We start from the raw sequence: 16,505 nt of genomic DNA, 5'->3' as shown, positions 1-16,505 counted from the left end.
CTACAACTGGCAACAGTAATCGTGGATGTGACAAATGAAGCTGTATATAAACCTACCGTAAATATCCAAATAGCTGTGTGTGCGGGGCGGTGATCGTGATTACCGTAAATTGTAAATAACTTGCCATACCGATATTTCAGACTTGGAGACACCTGGAAATGGACAGTAGGCTATGCTTGTACGTTTGCATGACATTATTACAAAAACACACATTTTACGGTCAAATCTATTGCTAGATTACAAACAGGAGCAAACAGCCATGCAGAGAACGTTTTCTCTATGGCCTTTTGGTGAGGGGCAAAGATCTTTGGTTGAAAGAAGAGGGGAGGAGGCAGCAGTATCCTAGCAACTACATCACGCAAACATAATGAAACATGGCGGATGATAAGGATAATGCAGGTAAGTGTGCTGTTCCCATAGACAGTAAAAGATGTTCCGAAGTAAACTTTTGTGCCAAGATTCACATATCTTCTAGGAGTGTGTTGAAGCCTAATGTTAGTAGTCTGCAGTCTTTTCCTGTTGTCTAACAGTCTTGTCTTTGAACCACGTTAACGTTAATCAAGAAAGTTGAGTGGACAAAGATAGATCTAGTTATAACTATTGCAGTAGGCTACAGATCGTGCAGTTTTTACAAGGACAGCTGAGTCTGTCTTCTAGTGGCGTTTAGAACGGCATAATAACTGTGTTGCTCACGATTTGCAATATGTCTGGCTATATGAAACATTTCATGCATTCTCTAAATTTAAACTGACAGTCAGGCATGTTGATGCGTGAATTTCCAGAAATGTAAAGTTGATTTGGCCAATTCTCTGTGGGCATGAACCAGCGTCAAGCGAGAATGATAACTTAAACTCGTGACAAAGTTATGTAGCCTATAGGCCTACGGACAATCATTCCAGTGTTTTGAACTTCATTACTAATATCGACATTATCAGTGAGTGCAGACTATCACTATGACAAAGTAGGCTATAAGCTTAAATGTTTGAGAGACTTGAAAACTATGCAACTATTTCCCATGTAGGCTAGTCTAACTCTTTCCTGTCCATTTTACCTCTGAACTAGGCTACTTGCTTTTTTATGTTATATTAGAGGCCATCCTCTCAGAGGTTCATAAGAAGATCAGTGATGCCTTTGATCTATTTGACCATGAGTTCAACAAAACAGTAGATGTCAGGTAAGAAAGAATCAACTATGAGCACACATGTCAGTAGGCTAGTCTACACATAAATTATTTCAGGGATATCTAGTCCTATTTTTGCATTCCTACTCTAACTACTTAGTGGATCCCCTGCGATTGTTGATCTATCTGATATGTTTTTTTCAAAGGGAGATTGGAACCATAATACGGTCACTGGGATGTTTTCCATCAGAGGTAGAATTACATGATGTCATTTCTGAAGTAAGTCTCTCTCTCTCTCTCTCTCTCTCTCTCTCTCTCACACACACACACACACACACACACACACACACATACACACACACACACACACACACACACACACACACACACACACACACACACACACACACACACACACACACACAAACACACTTTTGGTAATAGTATTTTTTTGTTTATTGCTTTGATAATGTGAATGTGGGGTACCTTAGAATGACCAGATATAGTGCAGTAGCATTATGGTCACAACAGTCTACCTGTTCTTGGAGATTAGAAGAATGTCTTCATGAGACATATCATCTCGCTGAGTTACTGAGTGTTTTTAATATTCCGCCACCTGATTTGTGCAGGCTGAAGATGAGGAGCCAATGGGATACATTCGCTTTGAGAGGTTCCTTCCGGTCATGACGAGGGTCCTGATGGAACGCAAGTAAGAGAGAAAGGGGTTGGAATTGGGGCAGGACAGGACTGGGATGGGCAAGAGCTCGAGCTAGTCTTGAGACTAGTGCTGTGCCATATATACACTGACATTATTCATTCAGCAGCAGACACTTATCCAAAGGGACACAATGAGGAATAACATGAAAGCTACAGTGCAAAGGAGACCTTAGGTAGGAATTACTACTACTACTAATAATAATACATTTTATTTATATTGTGCTTTACATCAAATAAATCATAAAAGTAACACCATAGAGGAAGTTAAAAGTAGCATAAAATTAAGCTAAAACCAGCATATAAAACAGATAAAAGTATTTAGTTAAAAGCTTTTCTAAAAATATGTGTTTTAAGGCCTTTCTTAAAAGAATCCACAGTCTGTGGTGCCCAATCAATACTGCGTCAATCAGTACCATTACTAGAGGGCGAGAGTGCAGACGTCACACATACTAGTCAAATTGAAGTGGTAGAAGAAAGTAGTAGAAGGAGGTAAGTGGAGGGAGGAGATGGAAGTACATGGTAAGTGTGTGTTGTTAACACACTTGGTGATTGGTAACACACGCTTAATATGCACTTTCCTCTCTTCCCTAGATCTTTGCTAGAAAGGCTGAAATGTTGTCTGACTTTACTACATTCATCTTGCTTGTAAAATATATGACATTCTAGCTCGCTGCAACAAAATATTCAAGGAAGGAAAATTATGAGCAAATTGCAGAATCAGGATTTTTGACAAATATACTCTGGAGGAACCGATTCCCCCTCAGTCAGTATTAACTACCCCCTTGCTGAACTGCTGCTACTTCTTCATCGATTTGAGGATTTAAACATGTATAATTTTGAACTGTTTCACATGCCTCACAGTTTAAGATTTATGTTGAAGAGACAAGGGGTAAACTCTAGTCAAATCAATAACTCTAGCAGATGTTTAATATAAGTTGACCCATGGGGTGACTATACAATCTATCATTCCCTCGATGCATATCTGGAAGAAATGTCGAAAGAGGCTTATGTGTTAGTAAGGCTCTCTTTTGCCAGACATCCGAGACTTTAACGAATGCTGAGTAAAATTGGTATAAAGTATTTAAAATGGGTGAAATTTATATAAAATGTCAAAGTCAGTTAGATTATTGTGTCACACATTGGATGCACATGGTCAACAAATTCAAAGTATATAACCATCTATATTAGACTTTGTACTATCAATTGAGATACAGGCTATATTCAGAACCTTGATCTAGCACAGACCTATTACTTGCCACTTGGCTGTGTTGAATTGTTTTGATGACGGAATTGGTGATGGAATTTATAATGCCAAAGTGCAGCCTGCCAAGCATGACTGTACAGGAACGCAGAGCAGAGGGATAGGTTGAGAGGGAGAGAGACTTGGAGCAGACCTGCCTGCACACGACTGCCATGCTGTCTTTGTGTATTTCTAGGAGTCCCTAAAACTTGAAAAGTTGGTTTTCCAGGAAGTGCCACCTCATAGTTTGACGCCCTCACTCTTGCGTCTGCCTACCTGGGCCACTCCTTGTGTTCAAGTTCAAAGGGTTTATTGTCATATACACCAATGAAAACAATTGGTTTCTCTGTGCAATGACATTTTTTCATTACTGTCCACACTGATACCAAGTTATATATAAAAGAGACAAATGCATACAAGGATATAAGGATGTTTGAAAGGAAGAGGGACACTGGTGCAACACGTCCCATTTTCTTTCATACAATATCTGTCCTGGCCTGGTTGCACCAGATTGTCGCACAACTGCAGAAGCCTCCTTTGTCCAGATTGTCGCACAAGGAGAACCCTCCTTTGTTTGCTGATATACAAGGATGTTTATTTGTCATCAGTGTCAAATGTAGTGTCAGTTCCTTTGCCTATTGTGCATATGGGGGGGGCATACAATACATGCATACAATAAATACAATATAATACAGCAAGAGCAGTGGCAAGTGTATCAAGTATCAGATATCTAGCATGTACAAAACGTGTCGGATGTGCATGTGCAATGAATGCAATGAATGTTGTGCAAAAATGTGGTAGGGTGTAAGGGCACAGGAAGTACAGTGGCAGGGTGGTCCATGGGTTCCTGTCAACTGTTCAGGAATCGCAGTGGGGAAGAAAGAGGTTTATTTTAGGCGTGATGTTGTGCATTTCACACTTCTGTACCTCCGGCCTGAGGGTAGGAGTGTGAACAGTCCATGTTGTGGGTGGGTGGGGGGTGTCTTTGGAGACCTTTGTAGGAACAACAAACAAACAAGCAGAGTGCCTGGTGCTTATTGCGCACAGTCACAGACACTATAGAGGGAAATAAACTGCTAGAGGAAATCTGATGCAGAGCAGAGTACCTCTTAGTCAGAATGGAAGTTGTTTTGTGCACTGTATCGTGAGAACATACACACAACAGCACGACAGATTAAACACATTAAGGAAGCTCAGACGAGGACGGTAGACACGCACACTTTAGGCTAAGTGATCCACACACCAGTTCATTTGAATGAATTTTACTGCTTTAACAACTGTTTACAGCACCGAGTTCACGGTAGGTCTTTGGCCTGCGAACATGTTGAGATTGAGAAGCTGAAATGTGATCCAGCCGTTGGTCGTCCCACCAGAGGGATTGTGGGTAGAGGAAAAGTACATGATGGCTGAGGAGGTGCCACAGTAAAATTCCAGCTGGTGGAATGCCGGTCCTCAGGAGAACCTGAACAGTCGTCACACGTCTCCCAGCCTGTCAGAGCGAGTCGAAAGAGACCCTACTAACACTAACAGTGCATCGCAAATTTGGTCCCTTTAGTAATTAGTCATTAAACGCATTACATAAATCAGAGATAGTTGTCTATCATCATGTTCTGTTCTCTGATATTTTTTTGCTTCGTTTTAACTCTTGTATTTCCTATTTCTGTTCAACTCAATACAGTATGCAGACGTGACCTTTCAGCAAGCACCCATGTGTTATTTACCTCAAAGCGTCCTACATTAATACACACATCAGTACAGGGCGGCCTCTGTTGTAAGGCAAGCGTGTATGAGATTGCCCTGACCTACTCCAGGTGTTACAACACATGTCTACAGGTGCATTTAAAAAAAATAATAATAATAATAATAGAATATCATGGAAATAACAGCAGCTGTAATAGCGTACAGTAAATGAATAAAGGTTTTTACCTGTGCCCGAAAGGTTGTAAATAGTAGGTGTGTAAGATCAGGAAGTGCAGAGTTGTAAAACTAGTGTGCTGTACTGTATAGAAAGGTTTTGACCTATGGTGAGTGTTTGTATTGGTGTGTAAGATCAGGATGCGTGTGGCTGTAGTACTAGTATAGTGTATAAAGGCTTTGACCTATGGTGAGGGGTTGTATACAGTAGGTGTGAAAGATCAGGAAGTGCAGAGCTGTAATACTAGCATATATGAATGAAAGTTCTTACCTACAGTATGTCGAGTGGTTGTATTGGTCGGACAGTCACGGCTCCGCCTCTTCCTCCCGCAGGTTCCAGCCCATCACAGAGGATCTGCTGCTCCAGGCGTTTGAGGTCAGTACAGTATATCTGCAACTACACGACATGAGCCGTGGTGCAGTAGCATCACATATCTATCTATCTATCTATCTATCTATCTATTTATGTATGTATGTATGTATGTATGTATGCATGTATTTATTTTCTTTCTTTTTGTTTGTTTTATTTGGCTCAAAGGAGGATGTGGCTGTGTGCCATTCTCCAATTCTTGGTAGACCGTGTATATATTTTTGATTAAAACACTATGATGTTTCATTGCCTTTTTCTCTCTCTCACTCACACACCCCTTGCAAACACAAAGACACAAGCGCGCACACACACACACACACACACACACACACACACACACACACACACACACACACACACACACACACACACACACACACACACACAGAGCTGTAAGTTTGACAATTGGTCTTTTTTCACTTTTTTCTGGAGTGATTTGGATCACATACTGTTGCACTACACCAAGCCCAACTGAAGCAGAACATTTCATTAAAATCAGAGTATATGAGATTTAGAATGACAGTATATCACCCTTTTTATCATTATAGACCAACACAAAAATGAGACGTGAATGTGAACGTGAAAAGTTAAAAGATGATGATTTTAAAGTTAATTGGTCAATGACTTATGTATAACATTGTAACACTGTTATTCGGTAGGTTTTAGATCAACAGAATAAAGGCTATTTAGAAGCAGAAGAATTAACAAAGTATATGACACTGGAAGGTAAGAGGCATTGTAGGTATTTCTCTCTCTCTCTCTCTCTCTCTCTTCTTCTCTCTCTCTGAGCATAATAGCCCATGAGGCATATTTACTTATACGTAGACCCTTACAACAAGAAAAACAAAAACAATGCTTGGATGTTCTATTTTGTTCCCAAACTACTTCCTCTGCATTAAGATAACATATGGAGTGTTAAAACAGAAACCTTGTGGGAACAACTATGACAGTGCTAATGAAACTATATTGAAACGGTCTTTACAATTCATACTCCTCATAGCTGTGTTTGGTCATGGTGCCACCTAGTGGTCTTAGGCAGCCATTGCATCAACCCAATTATCATTTGAGACTCCATTGGATGTTGACCCTATTGTGATGCTCTACAGGAGAACCCTTCACCCAAGAGGAGATGGAGGAGATGCTCTCAGCTGCCCTTGACCCTGAGAAGAATGTTGTCGCCTACAAGGACTTTGTGAGCATGATGGTCATTGATGATGCTCAGTGATCGCCTGTTCAGAACCCAAACAGTGTCGGACTGGGGAGTGGTCCCTGAACTATCCCCCCCCCCCCCCCACACACACACACACAAAATGTCATCGACTCATTACATTCTTCTGCCAATGAAGATGATAATAACATTCCATTAAAAAAAGCAAAGTCTTTCTTTATTTACACATTCTCTCCAGAGAAATACAGAAGGTATTCCCACAAATCCTTTATTATTGGTTGTGTATCACCAAAGCTAATAAAATTTTACTCAACTGACGGCAAATAGTGTTTGCTAGATTTGTATGTGTTTACTTGTTTGAACATGCCTGCTGTTTTATTGGATTAGGATTTATGTACAACACGACTTGTTGCTTAGAAGATTAAGAAATGTAATAAACTAGTCATTCTCCTCTGAACCCAGGAGGTCTACACTTGTGGAGGGATATGCCTTTTAATGATGACTCAGACAGCAGCGTGTGTATGTGAGTGTGTGTAATGTGTGTGTGTGTGTGTTTCTGTATGTGTGTGTATGAGAGAGAGAGTATGCGTGTAATGTGTGTGTGTATGTGTGAGATGTGTATGTGTGTAATGTGTGTGTGAGTGAGAGAGAGAGAGAGGGAGTGTGTGTGTGTGTGTGTGTGTGCTGGTGAGGGGAGTTGAATTTGCTCTTCATTATTTTTTATTGGCGAGGGGAGGGAATCCCCTTAGCTGCTGAGCAGAGCGGAGCACGGCGCGGCGACGCGCGACTGGGGCGCTCATTACTGATGGGCGAGGGGTGGCAGCCCTATTGGCAGTGCCAGCGCTTGTGCCTGACTTCATTAGCCCGGCTCACACAGGAAGACTGGCTGGCTGGTGCGAGGCACGCCGACTCAGGAGGCTCCCTCAGTAATCATTTTATACAAATTAGCCTTTTGCTTCCACTGTCTACCGTGTTCCGGAGAGGGGGGGGGTCAAGGTCATCGCTTCATCTTATTGTACCTTTGATTAGTGGTCCCTTGTAGTAAGTATTAGGCTATATAGGGTTATTATTCAACAACTGTGTGGGTATAGAGAGAGAATATGCCATAGTGATTATTCATGTTCACTCACTACATCACATTCCAGACCGCAAAACTTCTGAATGTTATCAGAATCCACCCATCCATGTATTGTCTCATTCGCCATAGAACAAACTCCGTTGCCAGCAGTTACCTCATGCTGTGGGGTTATGGAGTTCTCCTCATCGCCAGAAGATGGCGCTAGTTGTCCGCGTTAGGTAGTCTAAAATTAAACGTATTCACCTCAGCTCATTTCCTCAACGAGCTTTGGGTACATTCCGGCAGCCTTTTCAAAATGTTATTACAGATTTGGTACAGTGATGTATGATTATTAGCAGAGAACTTGATTATAACGAGTGGCAATTGACCCATAGAAATCACTGAGTGTTATCAAGTTATGTTTAAGAAGGATTATTGTAGGGGAATGATTTCACAGGATAGATCTAGTAGCCTAAGAATCATTTGTGTTAAGTGTTATTGGAGCTAAACTGGATTGATTTTTAGTAACGTTTAGGTCACTTTGGGTATACTCCTGTTGTGGTCAAATGTGCTATAATTAAACATTCTTTGATTTGTAAGAGGTGCCGAAAAAAACCCCCACCAACTTCATTAAATTGCAAAGTGAAAGGGCCGATTCCTTGGAAGATACTTATGAGCATCCCTCTTGTTACCTACAGAAAACTTTCTACCCTCTGGAAGAAAATGGACGCCCACCTGTCACTCAAGTGCACACCGATATGCCATTGGTCGAGCAAGGAGAAAGGGGGCAGTCGAACTCCAACCAGAGACAGATGTGTTTCTGTGCTTTTTAAATGACTCACGGGCACTTCACTCTCCTGTGGGCTGTAGGCGCTCACAGAACGACAGACAGGCAGTTTTCTCTGCGAGGATAGCGCAGCTGACAGTCTGCCTGGGGCAAAGCGCGTCCTGCTCCCAGTCTCGCCACCACGCATAGCCTGCAGTCTCCGGGCATTTCGGCTCTGCGCCCCCGCTTGCAATGCTGCCTTGGCTTGGTCGGAAAACCAAAGCAGTGCGCACGCTGCTTGGATATCAGAAGTCACCGTAGGCAGAGGAAGTCGGAATCACACCGATCTCCAACTAGTGCAAGTGGAATTACTGATTGCAGCCGCTGCAGCCGCTCTATGGATAGCCTACTGCACGGTTCTTATCCGCGAAACTAAACTTGGAAGAGAGAAGATTGTGGAATTTACGGAACACTGATTTTGCCCACTTGGATGTAACAGATTATTCACAGCTATACTTTCCCCCTTTCCCTCTCCCTTACCTTCAACATGACTTCTCTCTCTGGGCACAAAGAGAAGTCTGGGACCAGGAGTCGCAAATATGGGGTAGGTATTTGTATAGAGGCTAATCAATTGAAAGAAAATGTAGGTCAAGCATTTTAGTTGGAACATAAAATAACTTGGCTGTAAGGCACAACGACAAGCTATGTCAGCTATGTTTTTGACAGCCCACAGGTTTCGTAGTATGGGCAATAATTACTGCGACACTTTGGCACAGATAGCCTGCAAAGAGGTTATTTTAATGCCAGGTCACAGTGTTCCTGCACCATGCACTGTAGGATAGACCGATTTGAGGTTTAGGATATACCTGTATTTGAGCTTTTCGGCACATTGTAGTTTTATGGAGCAACTGTTAAATGTCTGCATTGTGTTTTCAACAGATGACAGATACCTCTCCTACCAAATCTGCATCTTTTTCTCCGGAGACCTGGTACCGGAAAGCGTACGAGGAGTCGAGGACCGGGAGCCGCCCGGCCCCTGAGGGCGCGGGCTCAATGCCCGGTTCGTCTGGAACACCTTCGCCTGGATCTGGTACATCCTCTCCCGGGTCTTTCTCGGGCTCACCGGGCACCATATCCCCAGGAATCGGGACCGGGTCTCCGGGCTCCCTGGGCGGATCCCCAGGATTCGGCACTGGGTCCCCTGGTTCTGGTAGTGGAAGCTCACCGGGTTCGGATCGCGGAATATGGTGCGAAAACTGCAATGCTCGGCTGGTGGAGCTGAAGCGACAAGCTCTGAAGCTGCTTATCCCTGGACCGTATTCCAGCAAGGTAGGCGCGACCGATCAGACGCGTTACGCACATCTGCACGCTTTAACGCTGGAGTCCACAAACTGTTTAGGAGCGGAAATTCAACACATTATATGAGTACATTACGCACAGTTATCTGATTGTGGTTTGGTCGTTAGTACTGCAATGTTTTTTAGATCATTGCTGAATTGTATGTGATATGGTGTCATTGTTCAGGGGACATTTGAAAACCAGAAATCACTTGTCCATTATGAAAAGATAAACGGCACTCATGTTTTTCAGAAGACATCCTAGACTTTTATAGACTTTTATGCTAAAGTCTAGAAATTCTACATCATATAATTTTGAGAGAGAAAAAGTAGCCAATCTGTCTAACAACAATAAATTGCATCATCGTTAAACAGTAAATGCCTCCTCATGTAGGCTTTTGTTGACCTGAAATGAAACCGATCATTTTGACCATAATGTTTGTGTGCGTGCGTGCGTGTGTGTGTGTGTGTGTGTGTGTGTGTGTGTGTGTGTGTGTGTGTGTGTGTGTGTGTGTGTGTGTGTGTGTGTGTGTGTGTGTGTGTGTGTGTGTGTGTGTGTGTGTGTGTGTGTGTGTGTGTGTGTGGCAACTGCTGCGTTTAACCCATGCAGCAACAGTAGGGTTATCTGCAGCAAAACAGCTAGTGCAAGAAAAAAAAATACTTGCTTTCCATCAGGGTGGGGCGATTTTCAGCCTTTTCTCAACGTGTTGCAGATCCCTGATTTTCTCAGTGGGCAGTGTGTGGAGTCAAGCCCAATGACGAAATGAACCAGAGGGGGTCAAGTTAATTGGCGACAAACAAAGGTTCTTTGCCCTGCACTTACCGCGTACTGTAAAACAACCCCAAAAGTGGAAGTGCGTCATTATGTCAGTAAATGGAATGCTGTAAAAGAGCGTCGTTAAGAGCGCCTGAGGGGGTTTGTGCAGGGTTTTAGAACAGCAATTATTAAAGCTGTAGTGCATTGCATTCGGCTAATTGCTTCATCCTGTAGAGGTCTGTCCCATTGCACGTCCCTGCCGGCGCCTTCTTATCAGAGCAGAGGGCTGTGCTGGCTATCCTGGTCAGATGGAAGGACATAGCCCACCACATTACTATCATTGTTGCAGAACAGTCTTCAGGAGTGTGGAGGTGTCGTGAGATTGACCGTTACTTGGAATGTGGTTGGCGGGGGACACCCGACTTTAAGTGGGGCTCTACAGTAGGTCAGGAGAACAGGTCATGAAGCCTGTGGGACAACCAGGCTGCCGTACTGTGTTTTATGGAGAGGGGGCGCTGTGTAGCAAGTGCTGCGACATTGCTGCCCTGAAGCATCCTTGGTTGGAGTTGCAGTAAATGTTGTAGCCTTGGCATCCCCTTAGGCCTCTATTAGCTGGGGCAAACTTGGGATGAAATAAAAACCTGAATGGTTGAAGTTTTAGGGAAAGTCAACAATAACATTTAACTTTCCTAAACACAAAAGAAGTTGTTTGAAATATTCAGGCGCCTAGGATCATATTGTGGTCACCATGCATTATGTACCAGCAGTGTATGTGTACAATTCAGGAGTGGCCTCGGTTTCTGTCCACTGAGAAATACATCAAGAGAGTCAAACACATCTGTGTAGCTGTTTGTAATATTTCCATCGGCAGTCTCCATATGGAGAGGTTGCTTGCTGTAGTGTAGAGTCAAAGGGTTGATGACTGATGACAACCATGGACAATGTCTTTGGTATTTAGGTTAAAGAAATTAGTGCTTTTGTGTTAGATTAGGAAACGTATTTCTGTAATCGGATTTGGACTGCCATATTGTTTTGACCTCTGTAGAACACACCAGGGGTAATTACCGCTAAAAATTCTGCGCCTAAACTCTATGCGACATCAGCATATGGTTTCCATTATGTCTGTAATTACCAAATGTTTTACTTTGCTGAGAGGACCGATGACCATTATTGCTATGCAAATTACACCGCAAATGCACCCTTTTGTGTTTCATCTTTGGTACTGCAGGGAACTGTATGCCGGCTGCATTTGTGATTACTATACAATCAGTGCACTTAGGAGAGGATGGAGGAAGGAATAAATATTCAAGTGCATTTGTGTCCCCATTGTGTTCCATCGCTGGTGATTGTGGGGAAGATAATGGGGCTGTAGAAAGCGCGAAGAGGACATTTTATATTCTCCCGATATTTTGAATACATTGAATATGTTTCTATTTTCTTGGAAAAGAGAGCTGTTCATTTAAGTGTGTTTACTGTGTTTGTCCCTGGATGAAGTTTCAGTGGTTATACCAGCACCTTTCAGGACTTAGGCACAACAGTTGGATTGTGTGTGTGTGTGTGTGTGTGTGTGTGTGTGTGTGTGTGTGTGAGTGAGAGAGTTTCCTGTATTGGTGGTGAGTTATAGGGTTGCGGTGTTGTTGGAGCAGAGACATGTATTGGTTTTTAGGGACAGGGGTTGGGTTTGGTACCTTGAGTGGAGGAGAGGGTCATATTTTAGTGCGCTGGGTCTTGAATAGAGGCTTTGAATGTGGTGCAGAAGGGGACTAGAGGACTCCAGTTTCTCCCAGTTAAAGAGCCCCCCCCCCCCCCCCCTTAAACACAAACACACACACACACACACACAAACACACACACACACTGGACATAAAGGAGTGAGTACCTGCACTCCAAACTGCATGAATACGATATATTAGTCTTGTTTCTGTTTGCAGAGCATGAAACACAGACATGTTTGTTACGTTCTGGTAGATTACATGTACAGTACGGTCAAGATATGATTAGTCTTGAGTGCGTCGACAGTGGTCTTTGTATCAAGGTGCCTCATATTGCACCAAAGAAAGAACACCTTTGCTGAATTTTATGCTCGCCAGATGGATTAAGCACAATATGCTGACCACGCAGTTCTTGTGTGAAGCACACCTATGTGGGTGTGTGAAGCACGAGGAGTGGCTTAGTACTGTACACCTCTGTTTCCCTTTGCCCCTGACCGATGTGTGTCAGTGACGTCACCCACTCCCACACACACATGCACACACACACACACACACACACACACACACACAACACACACACACACACACACACACAAAGAGAGAGAGATATGCGGAGAGGAAAGTGCTGCTTTGCACCACTGACTACTGAACCAGTCTGAAGGAATCAGTGTCTCCGTGTCCCCGGGCCATGGTAAAAATACTATGCTTGAGTGCAGGACGTCCATCCGGCCGGCTCTTGGTTGTGTGTGTGTGCGTGTGTGTGTGTGTGTGTGTGTGTTTACATTGGTTGATTTCAGCGCTTTGAAATGTTGTTTTTGTTGATGTCGTAACGCTCACTTTGAGTCATGGGGTATCACGGCTGGGTGGACACTGTCCACAGTGCGAGGGCCTTGCGTTATTAGACACATAAATCCTCCTGAGCGCTCGCTCTCTCTCTCTCTCTTTCCTCTGACCACAGCCCCAGGGCCTGACTCTACATATGGTAAAGGACTCAGGCTGAGCTGAGTGGAGAGCAGAGAGAGAGAGTGGAGAGAGAGAGGTAGACAGAGAGAGAGAGAGAGAGAGAGAGAGAGAGAGGTTGTGTGAGAGGTGTGTGTGTTGTGTGTAGGAGTGTGTGTGTTTGTGTGTGTGTGTAGGAGTGTGTGTGTGTGTGTGTGTGTGTGTGTGTGTGAGAGAGAGAGAGAGAGAGAGAGAGAGAGAGAGAGAGAGAGAGAGAGAGAGAGAGAGAGAGAGAGAGAGAGAGACGCCTGACGGAGTTTGTCTTTAGAAACCCGAGGAGGAGCTGCGGAGATTTGGAGCGGCTCGCGCACACGTAGGCGCCGGCGTTCCGTTTCCCCGCCGCTGCGCTGCCGTGCCGTCACTGTTGCTTTTGCCGTTGCCACGGCACGGCACGGCACGGGACGCGTCCGTATTTCACGTTTAATGCCTCGTCTCATAGCTCTCAGGTGGAAAAGGCATTATCATATAAAGAGGGCGCCTCGCCTCATCTGGTGTGTGTGTGTGTGTGTGTGTGTGCCAGGAGATGGCAAGAGACGGGGGAAGAGACTGCTGACACAGGCGTAATTCAGGGGAGCGCGCCACGTAAAGGCCACGCGCTCCTGGGCTTTGTTGTGTGTGTGTGTGTGTGTGTGTGTGTGTGTGTGTGTGTGTGTGTGTGTGTGTGCACGCGCACATGTGTGTATGTATATGTGAAGGAGTCTGTGTGTAGGAGTGTGTGTGTGTGCAGGCGCGTGTGTGTGTGTATGTATGTGTGAAGGAGTCTGTGTGTAGGAGTGTGTGTGTGTGTGTTTGAGAGAGGCAGAGAGACAGTGCGTGGTTGTCTATATGAAAGGAAGAAAAAGACCGCAGGTTTAACACTCTCAAAGACAGGAGATGAGAAATGGGTCTGATGTAGGATCTTCATTAAAGTGTAGCGTTGGCCTCTGGAGCTGTCTCTTTCTAGTGTGGTGGGCACGGCTCACTGTCTCATACTAGCGTTTAGTGGGCAGGACTGTGTCACACGACTACACATCTCCACTATACTCTGTCAGCCGCCAGAGCCATAGGCTGCCGCTGCCAGTGCTGAGCTAGGAGACCCCAGCGTAGGGCGAGAGACTATTTTACAGTTGGGGTAATTATGTGTGTGAATGAGGGTGAATTTGCAGGGTGCAATCCAGCAACTAGTCTGAAATACTTTTTTTTTTTTATAGATGCAGATATGCAAACCTCATGAATAGATATGAATTTTTCATCGGTTAAAAGAAGTCATTAAACATTAAGCGAAATCCAATATAATCTCAGTTATTCTCCAATGTGTTGTAACTTACATTTTGATTGGCCATATGTTCATGCAGAATTGGTCTCAGATTAAACGTTGGGTGAATACTAATAACCTTAAATCTGCACTTGAATCAGACATTACCAGGTATGTTTAGTCACATGGGAGCTTTCCTGTGAATGCTGATATCTAATATAAGATAATGGCCGGTGCAAAGAACTTCTTAGGAGCGTTGTAAGAATGTTCTAAGAACGCTCCTAAGAAGTTCCTAGGACTTAAGAGCTTCTTAACGATTTTGGGAAACCCGGCCAAGATCAGTGCTAGATCCACACCAAATTGGAACAGCTTGTAGACCGCTGATAGGCTGGGTGAACCCTGCCTGATCTGCCGGCGATTTGGATTCCACTCTGCAGCACAGGCTGGAATCCTGCACATCTATCTCTCCTGCTTCCTGTCCACATCTTCTGGGGTCCAATCACAAATGAAGCTTATCCAAAAGGCGCACCCGGACCGTTGGTCTGATTGGTTGAAGGACTATCCAAAAGCGTACAGAGTCATTTGAACTATGCCCATTGATCACGCCTCTTGTGCAGTAGAAATAAAGCGCAGACTCCCCAGACTAATGTTCAATTTTAAAGGATTGAGCTTAGTATGGTGATAGCTGTTGATGCATCTCTGAATTGTATGCACTGAATGTGAACCATAGGCTATTGGCCAGCTTAAAGATGAGTGTTAATGTTTGGCTCAGGAAGCATACGAGCCTGTCAGAATGTCTGTCTGCTTTTACGGACGTGTGGTGGTTAGGGAGTGGTTTGGCAGACACCCTGAGATGTTTTCTCATGAACGATGGTGCTTGGGAAACCGAGGGAGAAATAATTGCTCTTTGGAGAAACAGGCAACGCAACAAGGGCCTGAGAAACACAAGGCACGAAATCACTTCGAGGTGTTGTCCCGAGGTTATTTCTGCCTTCGCTGTAGTTTATGGGAAACATGTGGCCCTGTTACCTTGTAGCATACACACGCAATCAAAGAGCAGCTCAGATGTGCATCTGCACTAGACTGCAAACTGTGCAGCAGCCTCCTTATAACTCCCAGACCATGAGATCGGGTTCCCCAGTAATTATCTGAGCGTCCATGATCCATTAACCAGCAATGATGAGATAATGAGAGAGAGAAAAAAACATCTGAAGATCAGGGAGGCGACCCATGATCTCCTCATAATTGCTCAGTATTGTCTAAGAGAGTGGCAATCGCAGGTTAATCAATCACTGTCTGTGTTGGATACACAGTCGCTGGACTGTTGGAAAACAACTCTCACTTGGTGAGACTTGGCTGTTTGCGCAAGTGTACAGGAGGATTGTTCAAATCGATCCAAGGCTTTGGGACAGTGATGGTTGCCATCTGCTCATTTAGCATGAGAGAAATAAATTGATATCAGAGGAATTTTTAGCTTTCATAGGTATTACACAGTTACGGTACGCTATACTATAGAACACTGTATATGTGTGTTTAGGAGTAATGTCACCTAGTCTTGTATTCATTCATAAAATAATAATTTTGCACCAGAACACTCACCACACATCAACTTGGAGGTGGAGAGTGAGGTCATGAGTGAATGAGCCAATTACACTGGGGGATGGTGAGAGGCGGCCAGATTGAATGAGCCAGGCTGGGAATTTACACCTGGTGCTGATCTGCATTATACGCTACAGCACAATGGTATGGTTGACCAGTCCAGTGTATGACCAGTCCAGTGTGTGTGATCAGGGCTGGGTTTTTCATGCCACTTCAGGATGGCAGCCGGCGAGTCGTGTGCCCGATCTGACTGGCGCTGCTCTGGTTACACTTGTGCCCGTGAGGACGAAGCGTAAAGTTGTTTTTGCTAAACGTGTGTTTACTGGCCGAGCCCAAATGTTTGATAACAGACCCCTAATTACCATTCTGCTGTTGGCTCTGCTTCCCAAGGCTCATGCCGTCGCCATTGAATGCGGATTATCCTTGTTTGGTTCACTAACTTCTTGACCTACTTTCATGGAGAATTCCAACTCCGTGTGCGGTTAATGTTTCATGACATAAATTAAAACCGTGCA

At 44.1% G+C, this 16,505-nt stretch overlaps 2 protein-coding genes across 3 annotated transcripts in view; both read left to right on the top strand.

Annotated features, from left to right (window-relative positions):
- Positions 1-322: 322 nt before the first annotated feature.
- On the top strand, positions 323-6,846 carry efcab2 (EF-hand calcium binding domain 2). Its single transcript, XM_062523198.1, has 7 exons — positions 323-399; positions 1,090-1,174; positions 1,327-1,399; positions 1,750-1,829; positions 5,325-5,367; positions 6,021-6,087; positions 6,468-6,846. Exons 1-7 carry the CDS (start codon positions 375-377, stop codon positions 6,584-6,586), a joined length of 492 nt encoding a protein of 163 aa, XP_062379182.1. The 5' UTR covers positions 323-374; the 3' UTR covers positions 6,587-6,846.
- A 1,884-nt stretch (positions 6,847-8,730) lies between these two features.
- kif26ba (kinesin family member 26Ba) overlaps positions 8,731-16,505 on the top strand; it is a 137,101-nt gene continuing 129,326 nt past the window's right edge. For both annotated transcript variants that reach the window (XM_062522912.1, XM_062522911.1), the window contains exons 1-2: positions 8,731-8,956; positions 9,292-9,681. In XM_062522912.1, the coding sequence (XP_062378896.1) occupies positions 8,900-8,956; positions 9,292-9,681 (447 nt within the window). In that variant the 5' untranslated portion in view covers positions 8,731-8,899. The remainder of the gene's footprint in view (positions 8,957-9,291; positions 9,682-16,505) is intronic.

Source organism: Sardina pilchardus, chromosome 20 (assembly GCF_963854185.1).
Source record: "Sardina pilchardus chromosome 20, fSarPil1.1, whole genome shotgun sequence".
In the NCBI taxonomy this organism is placed as follows: domain Eukaryota; kingdom Metazoa; phylum Chordata; class Actinopteri; order Clupeiformes; family Clupeidae; genus Sardina; species Sardina pilchardus.
The sequence above is the reverse complement of the archived record's forward strand: the minus strand, read 5'-3'. Positions and strand labels throughout refer to the sequence as shown.